The sequence below is a fragment of the Elephas maximus genome, chromosome 4 (genome assembly GCF_024166365.1).
Source record: "Elephas maximus indicus isolate mEleMax1 chromosome 4, mEleMax1 primary haplotype, whole genome shotgun sequence".
In the NCBI taxonomy this organism is placed as follows: Eukaryota; Metazoa; Chordata; class Mammalia; order Proboscidea; family Elephantidae; genus Elephas; species Elephas maximus.
The window spans coordinates 116,524,767-116,544,680 of record NC_064822.1 but is presented as its reverse complement, the minus strand read 5'-3'; the positions used below and the strand labels follow the sequence as shown (position 1 = coordinate 116,544,680).

The 19,914-nt window shown below is 45.4% G+C and overlaps 1 protein-coding gene across 8 annotated transcripts in view; it reads left to right on the top strand.

The window, feature by feature from the left end:
- Positions 1-19,914, top strand: part of BAZ2A (bromodomain adjacent to zinc finger domain 2A) — a 32,963-nt gene that overhangs the window by 7,106 nt on the left and 5,943 nt on the right. For 6 of the 8 annotated variants that reach the window (XM_049883586.1, XM_049883590.1, XM_049883587.1 and 3 more), the window contains 19 exons: positions 6,538-6,675; positions 8,451-9,044; positions 9,918-10,103; positions 10,748-10,966; positions 11,449-11,916; positions 12,007-12,067; positions 13,072-13,180; positions 13,350-13,451; positions 13,586-13,796; positions 15,182-15,282; positions 15,602-15,667; positions 16,156-16,389; positions 16,536-16,790; positions 17,191-17,405; positions 17,735-17,809; positions 18,018-18,198; positions 18,297-18,356; positions 18,554-18,698; positions 19,201-19,841. In XM_049883586.1, coding sequence (XP_049739543.1) covers positions 6,538-6,675; positions 8,451-9,044; positions 9,918-10,103; positions 10,748-10,966; positions 11,449-11,916; positions 12,007-12,067; positions 13,072-13,180; positions 13,350-13,451; positions 13,586-13,796; positions 15,182-15,282; positions 15,602-15,667; positions 16,156-16,389; positions 16,536-16,790; positions 17,191-17,405; positions 17,735-17,809; positions 18,018-18,198; positions 18,297-18,356; positions 18,554-18,698; positions 19,201-19,841 — 4,061 coding nt within the window. Of the gene's footprint in view, positions 1-5,460; positions 5,477-6,537; positions 6,676-8,450; positions 9,045-9,077; positions 9,278-9,917; positions 10,104-10,747; positions 10,967-11,448; positions 11,917-12,006; positions 12,068-13,071; positions 13,181-13,349; positions 13,452-13,585; positions 13,797-15,181; positions 15,283-15,601; positions 15,668-16,155; positions 16,390-16,535; positions 16,791-17,190; positions 17,406-17,734; positions 17,810-18,017; positions 18,199-18,296; positions 18,357-18,553; positions 18,699-19,200; positions 19,842-19,914 lie in introns of those variants that run through there. The other 2 variants (XM_049883592.1, XM_049883593.1) reach the window with 2 other exon arrangements.

Genomic DNA, 19,914 nt, shown 5'->3' with positions numbered 1-19,914 from the left:
GGTAAACTTTTCCTCTGTTCCATGCAGTCCTGTGTCCATATTTTCTGTCTCCTACTTGATAGCTCCAGGAGATTTCTATTATAAAATACAGTGATGGGGTATGTACTCTGTTCCAAGGCATTTTGGTAGACACCAGGTTTGGTTAGGGATAAGAGTTGGCCACGGGATTTTAAATTTTGAGAGGTGAGGTATTGAGATCATTTGGACTACTCTGAAAATTGCTTAAACCTAGCATTTAAATCATCTTTTAAGTATTTTCCAATCACAAACCACCCACCTGAATGAATGTACATCCAGGATAGGAACAGACAGACATGATTGTGTGACAGCAGCATCATCACTGTTAAGAGAGCGTAAGTCTCTCTGATTGATGTCAGTGCCCTTTTTTTGTCCCTCTGTTTGACTGGTTGATTCCTTTAGTTGCTTTCTGATAGAGGATTGTTTTGATATTGATTATGAATTACCCTTTTCTTCCTCAACCTTTACTTACCTAAATTGAAACCTGACAGAACAGTAAGTTGTTTTTTCCCTATTGGGGATTAAAAGAGTGAAGCAAGGAAAAAAGACCACCCTTTCTAAAAGAAGTAGAAGCTGATTTTGAGAAAGTAGATATTGATTTCATTTGATGCATAATTAATCTGAAAGTTGAATGAAGCAGACTTCATGGTCTTCTTAAAAAATGGCTGCATTCTCTATCAGAAATGGATTTCTCATTCTGACTTTTTTTTTTTTTTTTAAGCTTCTCCCAAGTGGAAAAAATTTGAGGTGCAAGGAGAACTATGTGGACTGACCTCAGAAGCCAGAAATCTAGAGTACTCTGAGAGGGTCATTTTGTAGTCTTGTGGTTCTGGAATCAGGTGTTGCCAAGAGAGAAGCAAACCTCCTTAGGATTACTATGTCTTGCTGCTGTTGAACTTTCTTGTCAGTCCATAACTGGAGTGAATTTGTGTGAGATGTATAAAATGAAGCAATAATGCCCAAGTTTTTAATGTCCTAGGACATAAAGTATAAAATTCTTGAGGTATTTCCTGGGGCAATAATCTTGATTTGTTTCTTGGGATATGGGCGTCCTAAGGTGCCTCACAGCCCAAGATTAATACTTTCTCAGCGTTACTGCACGTGGGTCAGAAGGACCATATTACAACAGCTTGTTGATCTGCATAAATTTGAAATTTATAAAATTCTGCAAAAGAAAAAACCTGTCTCCTTTGAAGAGCTATGGAAATTGTTCTTGGGTTGGGTCACTGACAGTGAAAGTATTTGTATTTTGTCCCTCCCCTAGTTTTAGGGAATAATTATTAAGAGAGGATTTTACAGATTGAAAAGATAATGTTTCCTTACCAAGAATTCATAAAAAGAACTAAAACATGAGGTTCTTAAGAGACAGATGAGGCGGTCTCAAAGTGTTGTCTTTGTGTTTTGTCCTTCCTCTAGCTTTAGGGAATAATTATTAAGAAAGGATTTTACAGTCTAAAAAGATCATGTGTCCTTACCAAGAATTCATCAAAAAAACTAAAACATGAGGTTCTTAAGAAACAGGTGAAGTGGTCTGATCACTTTTAGTCTTCTGGGATTTGAGTCTTAATAATCTGCCTCAGCAACGGGGTCCTTAACCTACCCACTCAACTCAGTTGGTGGGATTGGAGATGGTCAGATATCTTCTTAGAAAAAGGGTGGAATCCTTAACTGTTAGAGCTGAAATTCTGAGAAACAATCAGAGCTAAAAGAGGGAAATAACCTTTGGAGTATGGCTTTTAGTGTTCTGCAATTTCAGAGATACTCCCAGCCCTTGACAGTGACACAGGCAGAGCTGTGGCAGAAAACCTAGCCCAGAATTAGGTTGTTACGTGATTCCTTTATTCAGTCAACAAATATTTAAAAACCCACTATGCACCTTCAATGTTCATTTAAATCAAGCTGAACATTTTACTAGTTAAGAGCTTAAATTTATTGCAGTTCTATTCTCAGCACTTCTTTGTTTCTAGCCCTTATTTTCTGCAAGGGACAGTTATTTAATACATCAAGATTTGGGGCCTCTCTTCCCTCGGGGAATTTTTATCTCTATGAAGAATTTTCTGATTGTCTGAGCATAGTAGGAGCAACAACAACCTTTATGGGATGAGTAAGCTAGTGGGGCAGAAAAGATAGATTTATTCATTTGTTCACTTCATAGATTCAACAGATATTTCTTTTGATTTTTATATGTACTTAGCAGTAAATGAGGTGCTGGATATGAAATGTTTTCATTGTCGTTAGTTGCTATGGAGTTGATTTCAACTCATGGTGACCCCATGTGTACAGAGTAGAACTGTTTCATAGGGTTTTCAGAGCTGTGACCTCTCAGAAGCAGATCATCAGGGCTGCCTTCCAAGGCGCCTCTGGGCTGGTTCGAATTGCCAACCGTTTGGCTAGTAGTAGAACGTGTACCTGTTTGCTCTGGATATATGATGGTGGAGCTTAATATCCTGTTGATGCTGTAGAATCGACATAGTTTAGAAGAAATAAAGATACAAGAATCATCTTTGTATTCTCCTGAGCAGCCTGGGCGTTGCAAGTCTTTGAGTAGCTCCCTTAGTATAATTTTTCTTCTTTTATAACCTTCCTCCTGACTAGGGAAGAGGGTTATGGAAAAGACACTTTGAGAGAGAATGAGCCTCAATTAGTGCACGCAATAGTTTGTCTGAGTCAGAATTCCATAGGAAGCTTGTACTGAAGCTGTCAGAATGGGTTATCCTGACCAGAGAAGAGGGCATCTCAATTTTTGGCATGGCCCTTGGAACTCTGTATTTGGTGTAGGGAGACAGCTTAGCCAGGGAAGGAGTTTTTAAACATAAAGTCAAACAAAGCATCTTTCCTTGCAGCATCACAACTGGGAGTAGGGAAGACTTTTGGAACTTCCCTAGAGTGTAGGGCAGTTTTTGTATTAGAGCAGGGTTTCTCTACCTTGGCTCTATTGACATTTTGGGTGGGATAAGTCTTTGTTGTGGTGGGGAGAGGGGGGCTGTCCTGTGCATTGTAGGATTTTTAGCAGCATCTCTAGCCTCTGCTCACTAGGTGCCATACCTTTGGATGTTTCCAAATGTCCCCTGGAGGGCAAAATCATCCCGGTTGAGACCACTGTATTGGAGCATGGTGAGTGAAGACAGAGTTGTGTAGAGTTGAGAAATATCCTCCATAACATTCATAATTATGAAGCTAAAATATAGTAGTATGGTTTATTTGGTATACAGTAAAAGTTGACTTTGCTATTTAATGAATATAAACATTTATAAATCTCTCCCCATCCATTAAGGAAAAATTAGAAACCTCCCTATTAGTGGAATGTTGGTGTACTGTGTGAGAAGAATGAGCCAAAGTGCTACGGGGACTACCAAAGTGTCCAGCTGGAGGATTTTATGTGTCTTGTGTTTCCTGGAGTAGCCTGACAGGCCAGAGGATTAGGATTGGTCAGAGCACCTGCAACAGTGTTGAAATCTGTAATATTTATTTCAACACTTTGCGCATTGTCAGCCTTTTTCTGTTAAAACCATGTCACAGACTCACGGAGTAGTAACTCTTTGTGACTGAGAGAGAAGCAGCCTATTTGTCCACGTGGCAGGGCTTTGCTACTTCAAGCTTAAGGGGCAGTGCCCCTTAACTCTTATAAATGAAACATAGGGCTCTTAAGAGATCCATTTTCATACAACTGAGACTGGGCTGGGTGCTTGCCTGATTATACTTCCTGGTCATGAGAGCTGTCTGCTATTTTGGGGGTTGGGAACTGACTGATGTCTTTTTTCTTTTGGCCCAAATCCTATTTGTTCAAAGGAAGATACCCTCCTTTTCTTTACTGTTCTCCTTGTTGGCTCTGGATGGGAGGGCAAAATTTACCTGCAGACTGTATTGTGAAAAGCATCTTCGGTAGGAAGATTTAAATGAAATAACCCTACGTTTATTGTTGAGAGGAGGACTTCACATTTTCCTTGCATTCCCCTACTAAGATCCCATATTTGTGTGACATCTGAAATCAGGAGTCAAGTTGCATATAAAGAAGTCTGGCTTAGGGGAGACCATCCCTAGTTTTGTGGTATCTCCCATACTAGTAGTGTATTTAAATTATATGTAAACCTTTTGGATATTTTGTAAAACTAAAAAAAAAAAAGTAGTCTTTACATTTATTGAGTGCTTGCTGGGTGACCGTCACTGCTCTGTTCTTTATATAAATTATCTCATTTAATCCTCATAAACCCAGGAAGTGGGTACTAAAATTTTTATAAATTGTGAAACTGTGGTTCAAGGTTGAGTAATTTGTGCAGAGGCACACAACTAGTAAGTACCAGAGCTAGGATTCGAACCTGGAGCTCACTATATTGTACTGACCTCACTGCACAGCACAAAGAGTATTTTAGGTGTCTAGGAAGCATCTTGTAAAAGAAGTGATTATGGCTCTAATGACCCTTTAGTAGCAGCTGGTGGGGAAACAGATCAACAGACTTCAGGCACCAGATAACTTCCCATTCCTTTTACTTATCTAATTTCTGTGAGCCATCTTATTAGTATGTATGAAACAGGAAATGCTGTTCTTTCCCAGAACAGCAGAGACGAGAAGGTCGCCCATTTCCTCATGGATTCAAATAGAGAATGGAAAAATGAACTGCCTATCACTGAGTGGAAGGATATAGTTGAGTGCACAGGCAGGAAGCTGGTGTGAGTGAGTAAGCCCAGGAGGTGTGATTGTGCATAAAACTCGATGGAGGTGGGAGGCTCATATGAGACTTGCTTTCCAGGGCTTCTGAAATGAACTACTGAATGTCCTCTTTGCTCTGTGATGTAAGCTTTAGAAGGACCCTACGGTAAAGATTAGGGAACCAACTTTTCTCCTTGAGATCTCTTTCATTTCAGAAAGATCACTCATCTTACGCTTATGAGACTCCTTACCACTGAGGAGTGGCCTTAAATAAAAGACGGGAATCCTGGAAGACCCTGAGATCTTTTCTGTAGAGACTTGGTTTCTTTATTGATGCATAACAAGTTTAGGTCTGCTCCTTATTTTAGAGTGAAATGAAAATCCTATGTGGGAGATAAGTCAGTCCTAAAAGCTTTTTTCCCTTAAAGCAACAAAATGTAAACTACTTTTTTTCTTTTCTTTTAATTAATTATTTAAAATATCACCTACCAACCAACCAACCCACGTGCCGTCAGGTTGATTCCAGCTCATAGCGATCCTATAGGACAGGGTAGAACTGCCCCATAGGGTTTCCAAGGAGCGGCTGGTGGATTCTAACTGCGTACCTTTAGGTTAGTAGCCGTAGCTCTTAACCACTGCACCACCAGAGCTCAGTAATATATCGCTTAAGTAAGCTTATTGCCTCGTTTTAGGAGCTTGACAAAGAAACCTTTTGTCTGAGTTCTTCTGCCCCCCCCCTTTTTTTTTTTAAAACATAGTAATCCAAGGAGTTGCTTTTCCTGTATCAAGATCATATCTGTTATATATCAGGTTAGTATGCACTAGTACATCATAAGTACCTGATTGATAAGTTGGACTTTACCAGTAATTCTAGCTTCTGCTGCTTATCTTTATTCCCTCTTCTCTCGGCTCTATTAAAGTTAAATTTATCCTGATCAAGGGCCTGACTTCTCATTATTCCTAGTAGTATGTCACCTTATATTTGAAGAGGGCAAAAGCTTTTCAACCATACCACCCCTCAGTAAGCCGCTGCACTTCTTTGTAGTGCTATTCAGTCCGTGAGACTTTACATCTAAACCACAAAACTAAAATATTAGGAAGCACTATAATGGACATAACGGAATAATATGTTTTGGGACATCCTCTTATTTAATGATTTTCCACCTCTGCTATTTTTCTGAGCTGTGTTCTTGGAGAGCATGTTATTTCCCATGAATAAGTAGAAGTTTTGCTGGATGATTTGGGTTTTGCCATTTTGGTCACTTTTTCTGAAATGTATTATTTTCAAATCCCTTTATTAATGCAGTTATACTCAGTTCTTCAGATGTCTAGGGCCATGGATTAGCCGTTTAGCTCAAGATATATAGTGACAAAACAAAGCCTGGTGAATATCAGATATACTTTCCTGCCAACACCCACATCTCCATGGCCTCCTGTCAAAAAGATGCTTTGCGAATCTTATTTGGCCCCTAGGAGTTATTTCTCATTTGAGAAAAAAATGAAAGGATGGAGAATATTAAATATTAGAGTGCCAGTACCTGACATAGAGGGGTAACCTGGGCTGGGACTCAAGGGCTTGGCTGAGGGGAAGCTTACACAGAGGGAGGACTCCTCTGTGGTTTTTGTCACTTAACTTTTTTTGTCTCTACAAGGGCTAGGCTGGCTTTAAAAGACTTATTTCTGTAGGGCTGTTGCTTGGTTGGGGTTCTATTTCCTCCTCCTCTTTTCTCAACTGCCTCTTCCCCCACTGTACGTAAGTAGAGAAGGGTAAGTGGATAGAGGAATGGGGGCATTCCCTCTAGAAGATTCTAGGTGTCATGGCTTTATTTAACCGCCAGTATTTTTTTTTTTTCCTCTCTCCCCTCCTACAGAAATGGAGGCAAACGACCATTTTAACTTTACTGGCCTTCCCCCTGCACCTGCTGCCTCAGGACTGAAACCCTCTCCTTCTTCAGGGGAGGGCCTCTACACTAACGGGTCTCCCATGAACTTCCCCCAGCAAGGGAAAAGTGAGTGTGAGGGCCATGGCCTGGGGAGGGAATGGGCATCATTCCTGTAGAGCAGATTGATGGGAGGAGATTTGGCTCCCCTATGGGCTTGTTGGGAAACCCTGGTGGCGTAGTGGTTAAGTGCTACGGCTGCTAACCAAAAGGTTGGCAGTTCAAATCCACCAGATGCTCCTTGGAAACTCAATGGGGCAGTTCCACCTTGTCCTTAGGGTCGCTATGAGTCAGAATCGACTCAACGGCAATGGGTTTGGTTTTTTGGGATGGATTAGTTAACCCCACAACAACTCTCTCTCTTGCCAGGAGAAGAGGGAGGAAGTAAATCCATAGAACTCCAGCTGCTGGGAAGAAATCAAACTTCTAAGAAAAAATTCTAGGGGTTTTTGGAAGCAACACTTTTAGCCTTGACTTAAGATTTAGGGGTTAGAAAAACATACTAGTTTTTCATCTTAGCCTGCTCTTCTGTCAGCCCTGTTCCCTGGCTACTGCCAGAGAGTGATTTTACGGATACTGCTGCTGATAACCAGGTTGGACCCATGAAAGAGACATAAAGGCCAGCCCTCCAAGAAGCTGTTTTTAGAGGTTGGAGAAGCCTCACTGGGCAAGAACTGGGGGTGGGGATTGGTTTGGGTGAAGGTTGGGGTGCGTTTGCCTTTTAATTTGTTTGTGCGACAGAGAAGAGGGCAGATGCTGGAAGTACCTGTGCCACCTCCTGTCCTTGAGGATAGAAGGTAGGGCCAAGGGAGGGTTTTAGTGCTTACCTAGTTCCCCAGAGAGAAATATTTATAATTCTACATGGAAGTGTTGCTGCCAGGATCAGGTCTTTTCCTGGATTTGGCTTATCAGTTGCTCTGTACCCTGGTTATGCCAAGTTCCTCTCTAATCTTGCCTGGTTTTCCCACAGTTTATGCTTGGAAGTAGAGAGAAGCCCACATGCGTCCCACCTTCCTTGCAGCAGAAAAATACTGCCAGAGGCTAATACTTACCACTTCCCCCTCCTGTCTCCTACAAGGGAGTTGCAGAGAGATAGAAGCTGTTTTATTTTGTTGGAGTTTTTTTCCCCCAGCTTCCTTAGTATCCTGATTCCCTTTATTTGATTGTCCTCCAACCCAGAGGTTGTCATTGCTGTTGAGAGCTGAAGTCTGCAGCACTGGTCTTGTACAGATTTCCCCCCTCCCCAAGCAAATTACCCTCCAATGCCTTTGGGGTGGGGCCAAGCCCAGCCTCCTGAGCTGGGATCTTGTCACTGTGGTGACTACAAATTCTATTCTTAGCCCAGCACAAATGCTGGATCTGCATGTGCCAGTGAGGTGGAGGCTGTCCCTTCTGGTGCCACTGCAGGGCCACACAGACACTAGGGAAAAGGAGGGCCTGGAGAATTCAGTCATGTGCCCTCCCATGGGAAGAATTCCCCTAGGGAATAAGGGTGGGGAAGAATGCAAGTCACTCTACAGAGTCTGCAAATAGCTTTATTTAAAAAAAAAAAAAAAAAAAAGCCCTGAGCATAAGCAACAGCCAGCTCTTTGCTGAGGGCTCCCATGGTAGGCCAGGATAGCTCCCAGCCCCCTACTCTGCAGCCTCAGCAGCAGTTGCTAAGCTTACATCCAGGAGCATCTGGGTTTGGTGTTCCCTGGAGACTGGAAAGCCAAATATAGCAGCCAGGGAATCCTCCTCCCTTTCACCTTCCCTTTTTCTAGTCAGTGCTGTTACTTTGGGGTTCTCTTGGTAGAATTACTTGCATACATATCTGTAACCGACTCTTTTCCCTCCTCTGCCAGGTTTGAATGGGGATGTGAATGTTAATGGCTTATCTACTGTATCTCACACTACTACTTCAGGGATTTTGAACTCTGCTCCCCACTCCTCCAGCACCTCACACCTCCATCACCCCAGCGTGGCCTACGACTGTCTCTGGAACTACTCACAATACCCATCCGCCAATCCTGGCAGCAACCTCAAGGACCCATCCCTTCTCTCCCAGTTCTCTGGGGGACAGTACCCACTCAACGGCATCATTGGGGGCAGCCGGCAACCTTCATCCCCAAGTCACAACACTAACCTTCGGGCTGGGAGCCAAGAGTTCTGGGCCAACGGTACCCAGAGTCCCATGGGGCTTAACTTCGACTCACAGGAACTGTATGATTCCTTTCCTGACCAGAATTTTGATGTGATGCCCAATGGACCCCCTAGTTTTTTCACCTCCCCACAGCCTTCTCCTATGTTGGGATCCAGCATCCAGACCTTTGCACCGTCTCAGGAGGTAGGCAGTGGTATCCATCCTGATGAGACGGGAGAAAAGGAGCTGACTTCAGTGGTGGCAGAGAATGGCACTGGCTTGGTAGGCAGCCTGGAGCTGGAAGAAGAGCAGCCAGGTATAACTGGGTTTGCGAGCTGGGTGGGGAAAGGGAAAATGGGGCTGTGGGGGACAGTGGCTTTTTGAGGTGAGGAAAACTTGTCTTTCCAGCTCTCTGCAGTGGAGGCTGATTTGCATGTTGGTGATTAGCAGAGCCAAGTGGCTGGTGTTTTTGTGGCAGCAGCACCAGCTCGCGAGTGGGAGTGCAAATTATTTCAAGCTCATGCAGAGCTGCTGGCCTGGAGAGGGCAGGTGGGCGAGCCCAAAACAGCCCCAACAGACACCCTGCATCAAGAAGGGCTTCTTCCAAAATATAGACGGGGGTTGGAGCATTAGCAGTGAGCACTGAGGCAGTTTTAAGAGATTATGGCAGGGTCAGACTGGCTGCTAAACTGGGCTGAGCCCTATAGTGATTGGCATGTGAAGGAGGGAAGGAAGCAGGCCGAGCACACCGTTGCTTGTCTAGTCACAGTTTCCTTTCTTTTTGTTGTTGTTGGCATTGGTATATGTGACAGTCCCTCTCATCTTTTCCCTCAAAATATGTAAAAGTTTCGCTTGCGATTGATTCCAAGTACAAGGGTGACCACCTTGTTATCTCTGTTATCATCTATTCCCACTGGATGGGGGAGTTATCTGAGAACATGATGGGGCTCTTGTCTCAGACCCCACTCTCCTTTCCCCTTTCTTTGCCTGCTGTAGGATTTTACCAGCACATCTCTGCTCACTTTGAGTATCTTGGTATGATCTGTACCCAGCATAGAACTGGCACTCTGGCAGCAATAAATGTTGAATGAATGAACATCCCTCTAGCAAAGATTGACTACCTCCTATAGCTAAATGAACCAGTTGAAGGCACTGATTTTGACTTTTGCCCTCTTCTGGGATTTCCCAGAACTGAAGATGTGTGGCTATAATGGCTCCGTCCCCTCTGTGGAATCATTGCACCAAGACGTCTCAGTCCTGGTCCCTGACCCTTCAGTGAGCTGCTTAGATGATCCTTCACACCTTCCTGACCAACTGGAAGACACTCCAATCCTCAGTGAAGATTCTCTGGAGCCCTTCAACTCTCTGGCACCAGGTGGGCTTACAGGCTGGATTCTTCCAACTTAGCCATGCAGAGGGTAGCCAGCTGTCTACTACCTGGAAGAGATAGTGACCCAGGGAAAGCACTAGGGAATCTGGGGCTTTGGGGTCTGCAGATATTCTGTGACAGATCCCAGTTACATGCCACTGGCCTGTCTCGGCCAACTGCACTGTGAGCTGAATTGGTTCCTCTCCCAGCTTCTCTCCCAGTGTTCCTTTTGGCTGAGAGCCCTGGGCTGTAATAATTCATTGGATAGGGACTTATTACCACATAGTTGGGCTATTTGGGTTCTCACTAGCTAGTAAAAAAAAAAAAAACATTGACCAGTGAACAATTCCCTTTACCCCACTAAAGCATAAAAATGTTTTATGATACTAGAATTTTGCATTGGTCTGTGAGTTCATACAGGACCAGTGCCTGTCGCTTCATTTCCACCTCAAGCTCTAACAATCCGTATAGTCCGGTGGCTTTATGCTTTCAGATAGAGGGCTGTAAATTTTCCCTAATTTAATATAAGAAAATTCACACTAGGGGAATTAGAATTGGATATTTTCAGACCAATATTCCTTAAAGGAGTCTTTCTTTCTGATTTTTCCTTAATATACTGCTTTCTGATTTTTTTCTACCACCATGTACAGAGCCAGTGAGTGGAGGACTCTATGGTATAGATGATACAGAGTTGATGGGTGGAGAGGACAAGCTGCCTCTGGGGGACAGCCCTGTGATCTCTGCCCTTGATTGCACTTCACTCAATAACACCACTGCCTTCAGTCTCCTGGCAGATGATAGTCAAACTTCAGCCTCTATCTTTGCCAGCCCGACCTCTCCACCTGTCTTAGGGGAGTCTGTCCTGCAAGGTAAGCAAGGAGATGTGGGACAAAGAAAGTAGCACTTGACCTAGGAAAAGATGAGAGGATAGGTCCCATATTTAGGGCCTCAGGGGTAGGAAATCTGTGAGAGCACCTTGCTGGGAACTGAGGGGGATATGAGATAGTGTGTGGTGGAACTAAAGAAGGCACAGTTCAGTATACTCTGACCTCTGCCCAGTGCCCAGAAGAGCTTGTGAGACTTGGGAGTTGACAGGAAAAAGGAGGCCAGAGGCCCTATTGCTTCCAGGTAAAAGGCATTTCTTCACATAGTGACAGTAGCAGCAGCAGCTTTACCCTTTAACCTTCATGAATGGCTGGTGAGGAAAGCAGGAGTTACTTCTCTTTTTCCAACCCTAGAGAAAAGCCCTTGAAGTAACCCTGTTTAGCTTAGTCCATGTTTGACTATATAGAGTTTCTTGTTTTGAGTGACACCATTTTTCCTTTACCCGTCCTTTCCCTTTGGATTCCAGATAACAGCTTTGATCTGAATAATGGTAGTGATACAGAACAGGAAGAAATGGAGACTCAGGCTTCTGACTTTCCAGCCCCTGACCACCCATCCCCTATTCACCTACACCCAGCAGCCTCACCAGCAGTATCACCAACAGTGTCCCCGGAACTCTCCTTGGCAGTTTCTCCAGCAGCCTCCTCGGAAATCTCTCCAGAAGTCTCCCCAGCGGTCTCTCCAGCAGCCTCCACAGAAATCTCCCCAGCAGCCTCCCCGACAGTCTCTCCAACTTCCTTAGCAGCCCCCGCAGCAGTCTCCTCAGAAGTTTCCCTGACGGCCTCCCCAGTGGCCTCCCCAAAAGCCTCCCCTGCAACTTCCTCAGCAGCTGCCTTCCCAACAGCCCCCACGACAAATAAGGATATCAGCAGCTTCCCTGAAACCACTGCTGACCTGGAAGAGATCGCTGGAGAAGGAAACACTGCTGGTAGTGGTGAGTGTCCAGATTCTGTTCTACTTCTGGCCTGTTGTTTCATTATTTTGCTTGAACTCTTAACTCGGGTGTGGTTGTCTTCCTCCCAAGGTGATGTTCTAAGGAGACGTATCGCTACGCCAGAAGAAGTTCGTTTTCCCCTTCAGCATGGGTAAATGCTCCAGTTTGCTACATGCATTGACCTTGACAAGTTTAATGCATGACTCTAGGAAGAAGGGAGTTCCTCTCCTTGTCCAAGCGGGGGAGGAATAGACTAGACAAGAATGGATAAAAGGACAGTTATCTGTAATGATGTTTCTTGCTATGGGATTCCCAGGCTTTTCTTCTTCCTCTCTCAGGATCTGGCTCCCTTCACCAGTTCTTTCTTCATCTTGCAATGATTTAGTTTTGCTCAAGCAGCTGTAGCTATTACCTCTTCCAAACCCAGCTGGTGACCCTAGGACCCAGGTTTTCAAACTAGATGGCTTGTCCTATTTGTATGAAGAAGGGATAGCAATGAATGAAGAAAGGCATAGTACCAGTGAGGTTTTTTTGTTTTTTTTTTTTTAATGTTATACTCTTTGGAGGAGCAAGGGAAGGAATAGTACACGACCAGAATGAGCAAGCCAGCTGACACCCAAGACCTAGTAGGACTAACTGCCTTCCTGAATCTTCCCCATCCCCGCCGCTCTAGACAGCCGTGGTCGCCAAGTCTGAGTACTGCTTAATGTTTTGAGGGAAAGATAAAGCTTAGTCTTAATCTGTTGCTCAGAACACAGAGTTCCTAACTAAACCTTGGCCTACTGAATCGTTTCATGGAATCAGCAGGAAGTTTACTCTTCTCCTTGCCTCCCTACCCTCTGTCTTTTTTGCCTTTATTCCCTTAAGTCTTCGTGCTCTTAACTGGACGAGTAATTTCTCTGAATGGGATCAGGGAGGGGTTTCTGGGCTTGTGCCCTTTGGTGTATTGCTTTCCTCCTGAGGGCCTGAAGGATTTGCTGGAGCTTGAACCTACTTTCTAGCCAAGCTTGTGTTTCATGCTGCTTCTGTACCACATGTAGTTCTAGTGAGACAGCTGTGGGGAGGGTCATCTGCTCAGTAGACGTGGCTTCTGGGTAGCATGGGAGTGGGTAGGGGTGTGACCTGGCGGCAGGGCCCATGTGCTTTCTCTGGCAGGTGGCGGAGAGAGGTGCGCATCAAGAAGGGCAGCCACCGATGGCAGGGGGAGACTTGGTATTATGGCCCCTGTGGAAAGAGGATGAAGCAGTTCCCAGAAGTGATCAAGGTAATGTAGCTCTTGTGGGATTTCTTAGGGAAGCACAGACTCCTTTCATAGGCCCAGTGGCAGGAGGCTGTCATTGTTTGTTCTAGGGTCTGTTCTGCTTGTGCTGTTGTTGGCCAGAGGCATGGTGGGGCAGCATCTTCATTAATGCCACTTTACCTCCTCTTCTTAGTACCTGAGCCGCAACGTAGTACACAACGTCCGACGTGAACACTTCAGCTTCAGTCCTCGCATGCCTGTTGGAGATTTCTTTGAAGAGAGAGACACACCAGAGGTGCAGACCCAAGGGTTAATTATGCGTTTGTCTCAAAGAAAGGGTTGGTGGGGTTTGGAGGCATTGAATGGTTCCTCGGCCTGGTAGCCTACACTGACTCCCTTCCATTGTAACAGCCTTCTTCATTATCTTAGGGCGTGCAGTGGGTACAGCTCTCAGCAGAGGAAATCCCATCCAGGATTCAGGCAATTACTGGCAAACGGGGTCGACCTCGGAACACTGAGAAGGCCAAGATCAAGGAGGTCCCCAAGGTGAAACGGGGCCGAGGTCGGCCGCCCAAGGTCAAAATCACAGAGCTATTGAATAAGACAGACAACCGACTTCTAAAGAAACTGGAGGCCCAAGGTACAGTGGTGTTTCTCACTTTGGTGTTCTGTTCCCTTCATGAAGTTTCTGAGATGCCGGTGAATTGCCAATACCTGGGTTTCCCAGGAGTGTGATTGACATTATCAGGACAGAATGAGTCTGAATCAACTTCTCCCTGGAATGTAGCACTGGGCTCCAAGCGCTTTTGGAGTAGTTCTTTTTTGGCTAATTTCTTCCTTGAATTGTTCTTACTTTTGGAGCCCTAGGCTGTCCCCAGATTTGGTTATGTAGCCCAGAGGAGAGGTCTTCCATGCGCTTGCATAGCACACTGGATTCAGTTGTACAATTCTTACTTATTATCACCATCATGGAGATTCAGAACTCACATCTGAATTCAGAAGATGTTTGGCACTGTTTTAGTGGGATCGATGGTTAGGCAATGTCTAATTTTTCAGTAAATATTACAATAACTCTGATGGAGTATGAAAAATGGGAAAAAATTCGGAGTCTTCTGACTCCATTTCAGAGTCCCAGCTCTGCCATTTACTGACTGTATGGCCTGGAACAATTACTTAGATTTTAATAGAAGCCTTAAGTGGTTCATCTGCAGAAAATGTCTAAGTCACAGAGTTGCCATACAGATGTGGTGTGATAGTGTTTCTATACCAGAAACAAAAGAATAGGTAGTGTCATAGGAAGAAGTCAATTCTAAAATACTCTGTCATTTGCAGGATAGTACTTTAATATTCAGTCTTCCAGAAAGAAGGAAACTCAGATCTTTCAGTGGGGCAAGACATGGGAACTGAGTATAAGCACAAGCTATGTCATTGTGGCTTAGACCCTGCTGAAGTATCCATTATCTGGGCCCTTTCTTTCTGGCGCGCACACACACTCTCTCTCTTTTTCCTTGTAAAAATACATGTACCACAGCGTTTGCCAGTTCAACCGTTTTTCACATGTACAATTCATTGACACCAGTTATATCAGTCATGTTGCTTAATCAGTGCTTCCAATTCTGGAGACCATCCTGTTTCCCCGGCAGTTTGGCTGTTTCTTTCTCTGCTCTATGCTCTTAAAATCAGTCTGGGTTAATGCCTTTGTCAGGTAGCCTGGGGGAGAGGTAGGTTACAAGACTGCCATTATAGCCTCTTTTCCATCAGCAGGTCTTCTAGAGTATTCTGATCAGTCCCAGGGGCTGGTGCTTCTGGGCAGTAAAAGGCATTTGAGTTCTTTGTGCCATCCCCATAGCAAGTACCTCTCCTGCGTTTCCCGCCATGTTTTATTATATATGCTGTTTAAAAAAAAATAGATTTTTCGGTGAGCTGTTTGAGAGGCCAGCTTCATAACAGGCGTGTGCCACTGTGAATGCCAAGTTCAGTCATCTGCTTCACTATTTTCCTTTTTTTTTTTTTCCGGCCTTACAGAAACACTGAATGAGGAGGATAAAGCAAAGATGAGTAAAATTAAGAAGAAGATAAGGCGGAAGGTACAGCGGGGAGAATGTCAGACTACTATCCAAGGGCAGGTGAGCAGCATCAGAGAGATTACACAGTGGCTGATTGTCCCTATAACCTGCTTCGTCTTTTCTTCCACTTCCCACATCTGCCATTCTGTATGTATTAGCACACATTTAATACCTTGAAGCCTCTTGGGCTTGATTGAGAGAATTGGACTTGTTTGAGAATAATATGGGCATCTCCAGGGTGAAAGAACTGATCCATTGCCAGCTCCTCATCCCAGCTCTCACGTCTCCTCCCCAGCACTCTCTGTCTGTTTTTGAATCCTAGCCTCAGCAGAGGGACTTTCAAAGTTTGAGGAGAAATGATTTCCCTTATGGTTTACAGGCCAGAAACAAGAGGAAACAAGAGACCAAGAGCTCAAAGCAGAAGGAAGCTAAGAAGAAATCCAAGGTAGGTGCATGTACACACTCACCAAGTATAAACTTGAAATCACCAAACTGCTATTATTGTTGAAGATATGCACAGCAAGACCATACACCAATTTGTACATGTACATTTCAGTGACGCTGATCACGTTCTTCAAGTTGTGCAACCGTTCTCACCTGCCTTTTTCGAATTATTCCCCCTATGATTAACATAAGCTCACTGCCCCCTAAGCCTCCTAGCCAGCCTTTTGAGTTGATGTATTGTCAGTTTGATCCCATATAAATAGTTCTTTAAAAGAGCACAATGCTCAGTGTAGACATTCTTTACTACTTAAGCTAAACGATTGTTTTGTTTAAGGAAGACTTCAGGGGATATTTTTGGTTTAAGGTTTAAAGATGATCTTCTTTTATAGTTACATTTATGGGCTCTGAGGTTCAGAGGGCCTGGGACTAAGGAAAGGCTGTGACTAATATTGAGGGAACTCTCGGCTCTTCTTTCCCCTGGGTGGATAGGCTGAGAAGGAGAAGGTAAAAACAAAGCAAGAAAAACTGAAGGAAAAAGTCAAGAGGGAAAAGAAGGAGAAGGTAAAAATGAAGGAAAAGGAGGAGATGACCAAAGCCAAGCCAGCTTGTAAAGCAGACAAGACCCTGGCCACACAGAGGCGCTTGGAGGAACGGCAGAGGCAGCAGATGATCTTGGAGGAGATGAAGAAGCCCACAGAGGATATGTGTCTGGCTGACCACCAGGTAGTGAAGGGGCAGTAGCAGGTCCTGGGTCATGGGGAGGTGGGCAGTTGTGAAGACATTCCCATTAAAGTGAGATCCTCAGAGATATCCAAACTGTTAACTTCTAGTATATTTGACAGGACCTCCTACCACTTTTATCCCTACAGCCTCTGCCTGACTTCTCACGTATCCCTGGTCTGATACTGCCCAGTGGGGCCTTCTCAGACTGCTTGACTATCGTGGAGTTCCTGCACAGCTTCGGCAAGGTGCTGGGCTTCGATCCTGCCGAAGATGTGCCTAGCCTGGGGGTCCTGCAGGAGGGGCTCCTGTGTCAAGGCGACAGCTTGGGCGAGGTGCAGGATCTGCTGGTGCGGCTCCTCAAGGCTGCACTCTATGATCCTGGCTTGCCCTCCTACTGCCAGGTGAGGCCCTTTCCTAGGGAGGTGTGGAGGGCCTGGGATCTGGTGCTTGCCTCTGTCACGTTTTTTCTTTAAGGGTGCTTAAAAGGCCCTCCCTGAAGTGTTTGGGACAAATGAAGGGAGATGGCGCTTTTTCACATCTCTGTTTTCCTTTTGTTATTCCTTCTGTTCTTCTTTCTTCCTGACTCCCCTCTGCTTACTTTGTTCATTTCTCTATTTTATTCATTTTCTTTTGCATCATTGTTTCCTCTTCTCTCATCTTGTCCTATTAACTTTCATTCTTTTCTTCTTGTTGTATCTTAACTCCCTAGTTCTATCTTACTGTATTTTCCTCTATCAGGTTCATCTGACTTGAGTTGTTCCGCTTTCTCCCCTCATTCCCATTATGGTCTCCTTCAAACAGTCCCTGAAGATCTTGGGGGAGAAGGTGTCTGAGATTCCACTGACAAGAGACAATGTGTCTGAGATCCTGCGCTGCTTCCTCATGGCATATGGAGTGGAGCCAGCCCTCTGTGACAGCCTGCGCACCCAGCCTTTTCAGGCCCAGCCACCCCAACAGAAGGCTGCTGTCCTGGCCTTCCTTGTGCATGAGCTCAACGGTTCCACCCTCATCATCAAGTGAGGGGCTGTGGGCGGGGATGGATGTATGTCTCTCATACCTGTCTCAAAACCAGTCTGAATGGGATGGGGGAGAAATCTAGCCATCCAGAAGTCCCGGGATGATGTGTGTTCAGTGCCATGCTCTGGAGATCCTGGAGTACTTTGGGATTGAATCTCAGTGCCCTGCTTGGGAGAACCTAAGACATTTCTCTGTCATTCATCCAGTCTAGGTTCTAGGCTAGAGTTCCTGTTCAGCTACAGCCCCATCACCCCTAAGCCTCCCTTCGTTTGCTTCGTGCTGCCCCTTCTCCTTCAAAATCTCATTCCCTTTCTCTATTCCACTTTAGTGAAATTGACAAGACCCTGGAGAGTATGTCCAGCTACAGGAAAAACAAGTGGATTGTGGAAGGCCGGCTCCGGAGGTAGGGATGGGTCAGAGGGTAGAGCTCAGAGAGAGAAGAGAAGGGGGAAAGGGTGAAGCATAGCCAGGACTTTTGCCTCGAATTAGCCCCTTCCCTGGGGTTGGGACCTTACCAGGGCTCAGGATGGTTTAGATTCCAGGTATTCCTTTTGTGGCAGTATCAGGTTCCTCACCATCGTTTCCCTTAATCTCTCTGTATCTGTTTCAAGGCTGAAAACTGCTCTGGCCAAGCGCACTGGGCGGCCTGAAGTAGAGATGCAGGGGCCAGAGGAAGGCCTGGGGCGGAGGCGCAGTTCTCGGATCATGGAGGAGACCAGTGGCATGGAGGAGGAGGAAGAGGAAGAGGCTATAGCAGCTGTCCGTGGCCGTAGGGGTCGAAGAGACGGAGAGGTACTGGCCTAGCACTGAGGAAAGTGGAAGTTGAGAAATTGATTTCTCTTTTCTTGACTCTGCTAACTCCTTTTCTCTCGCTGTCCACTTGTCTCTAGGTTGATGTCCCAGCATCCAGCATCCCAGAGCTAGAGCGCCAGATAGAAAAACTCAGCAAGGTAATGTACTTTATTACTCTCAGAAGCTGGAGATCTGGGCTGGGCAAGAGGTGATCACATTCTGAGTTGGGCCCAGATAGCATCAATTTTATACGGAAACTGAAAGCCATTGCCTTTCTCCCATATACTGGATAAATTCACCACTGACACCTGGAAAAGTGTTTTTTATTCATCTTCCTTTTCTATTTCCCGCCCAGCGCCAGCTCTTCTGTCGCAAAAAGCTACTTCACTCATCCCAAATGCTTCGGGCTGTCTCCCTGGGGCAAGACCGCTACAGACGCCGCTACTGGGTGCTGCCATATTTGGCTGGTATCTTTGTGGAAGGAACAGAGGGGAGTTTAGGTAGGTAGGTGTGTCTGTGGGAGCCTGAATTGTGAGTCCTGGTTGACAAAAATTAAACAACTTTTCTTGAACCAGCAGTCTTAGGTTTCTTTCGTTATATAAGATATAGTGTAGCATAGTATTTAAGAATGCATGCTCTGTGGTAAGAGACTACCTGTTCTGCCATTTACCAGCTGGATATTCCAGTGTTTTCATTTGTAAAAGACAGATAATAATACTATATGTACTTCATAGGGTAGTTGAGAGAATGAAAATGAGTTAATGCTCTTAAAATAGTGCTTAACATAGAGTTGGCTCTTAGTAAGTGTTAGCTTATGGTTATGATGACTGCTTGAGGGAATAGTGTTTCTTCCTCAGATTCTGTGCTCACTGGCTTGTAAGGTGTTACTAGTGGAATCAGGGACTAAGGGTAAAAAGAAAGTATATATCCTGTGCTTATACACACCCTTTCTTTCCCCTTGTATGTCAGTGTATGTCTTAAGCTCTTTACTTCTCTTTATAGTTCCTGTGGATGTAAAGCAGGAAGCTGACTCATTAAAGGTGGCAGCCCATCCAGCACCTAACACAGCCCTCTTTGTAAAGAAGGAGTTAGCTGACTCCGGTACCTCTGCTGGTTCTCCTGCCCGGGCTCGAGGCCGACCTCGAAAAACTAAGCCTGGGTCTGTGCGACCTAGGCACCTTAAGTCTTCTGTCAAGAGTCAGGATTCAGAACAGCCTCAGGCCCAGCCCCAGCCCCAGCCCCAGCCCCAGCCCCAGCCCCAGCCCCAGTCCCAGTCCCAGTCCCAGTCCCAGTCCCATAGTGGGTTCTTGGAGCCAGAATGCTCCCCTTTGTCTCTGAGTCAGAGCCAGCATGACCTCAGCCAGTCAGCCTTCCTGTCTTGGCTGAGCCAGACTCAGAGCCACAGCTCCCTGTTGAGCAGCTCAGTCCTCACACCTGACAGCAGCCCAGGAAAACTGGACTCAGCCCCATCACAGCCCCTGGAGGAGCCAGAGCCTGATGAAGCAGAATTCAGCCCTGATCCTCAGGCTCCCTGGCTTAACTTCTCAGCCCAGATGCCCTGCAATGCTGCCCCTACACCACCCCCTGCAGTTTCCGAGGACCAGTCCACTCCCTCCCCTCAGCTTCCTGCCTCTTCCAAGCCAGTAAGTAGCCAGAATTAGTCATATGCACTTGAGCTTCATCTTGCCACAGACCCCATCGCCTGGCTGAGGGCTC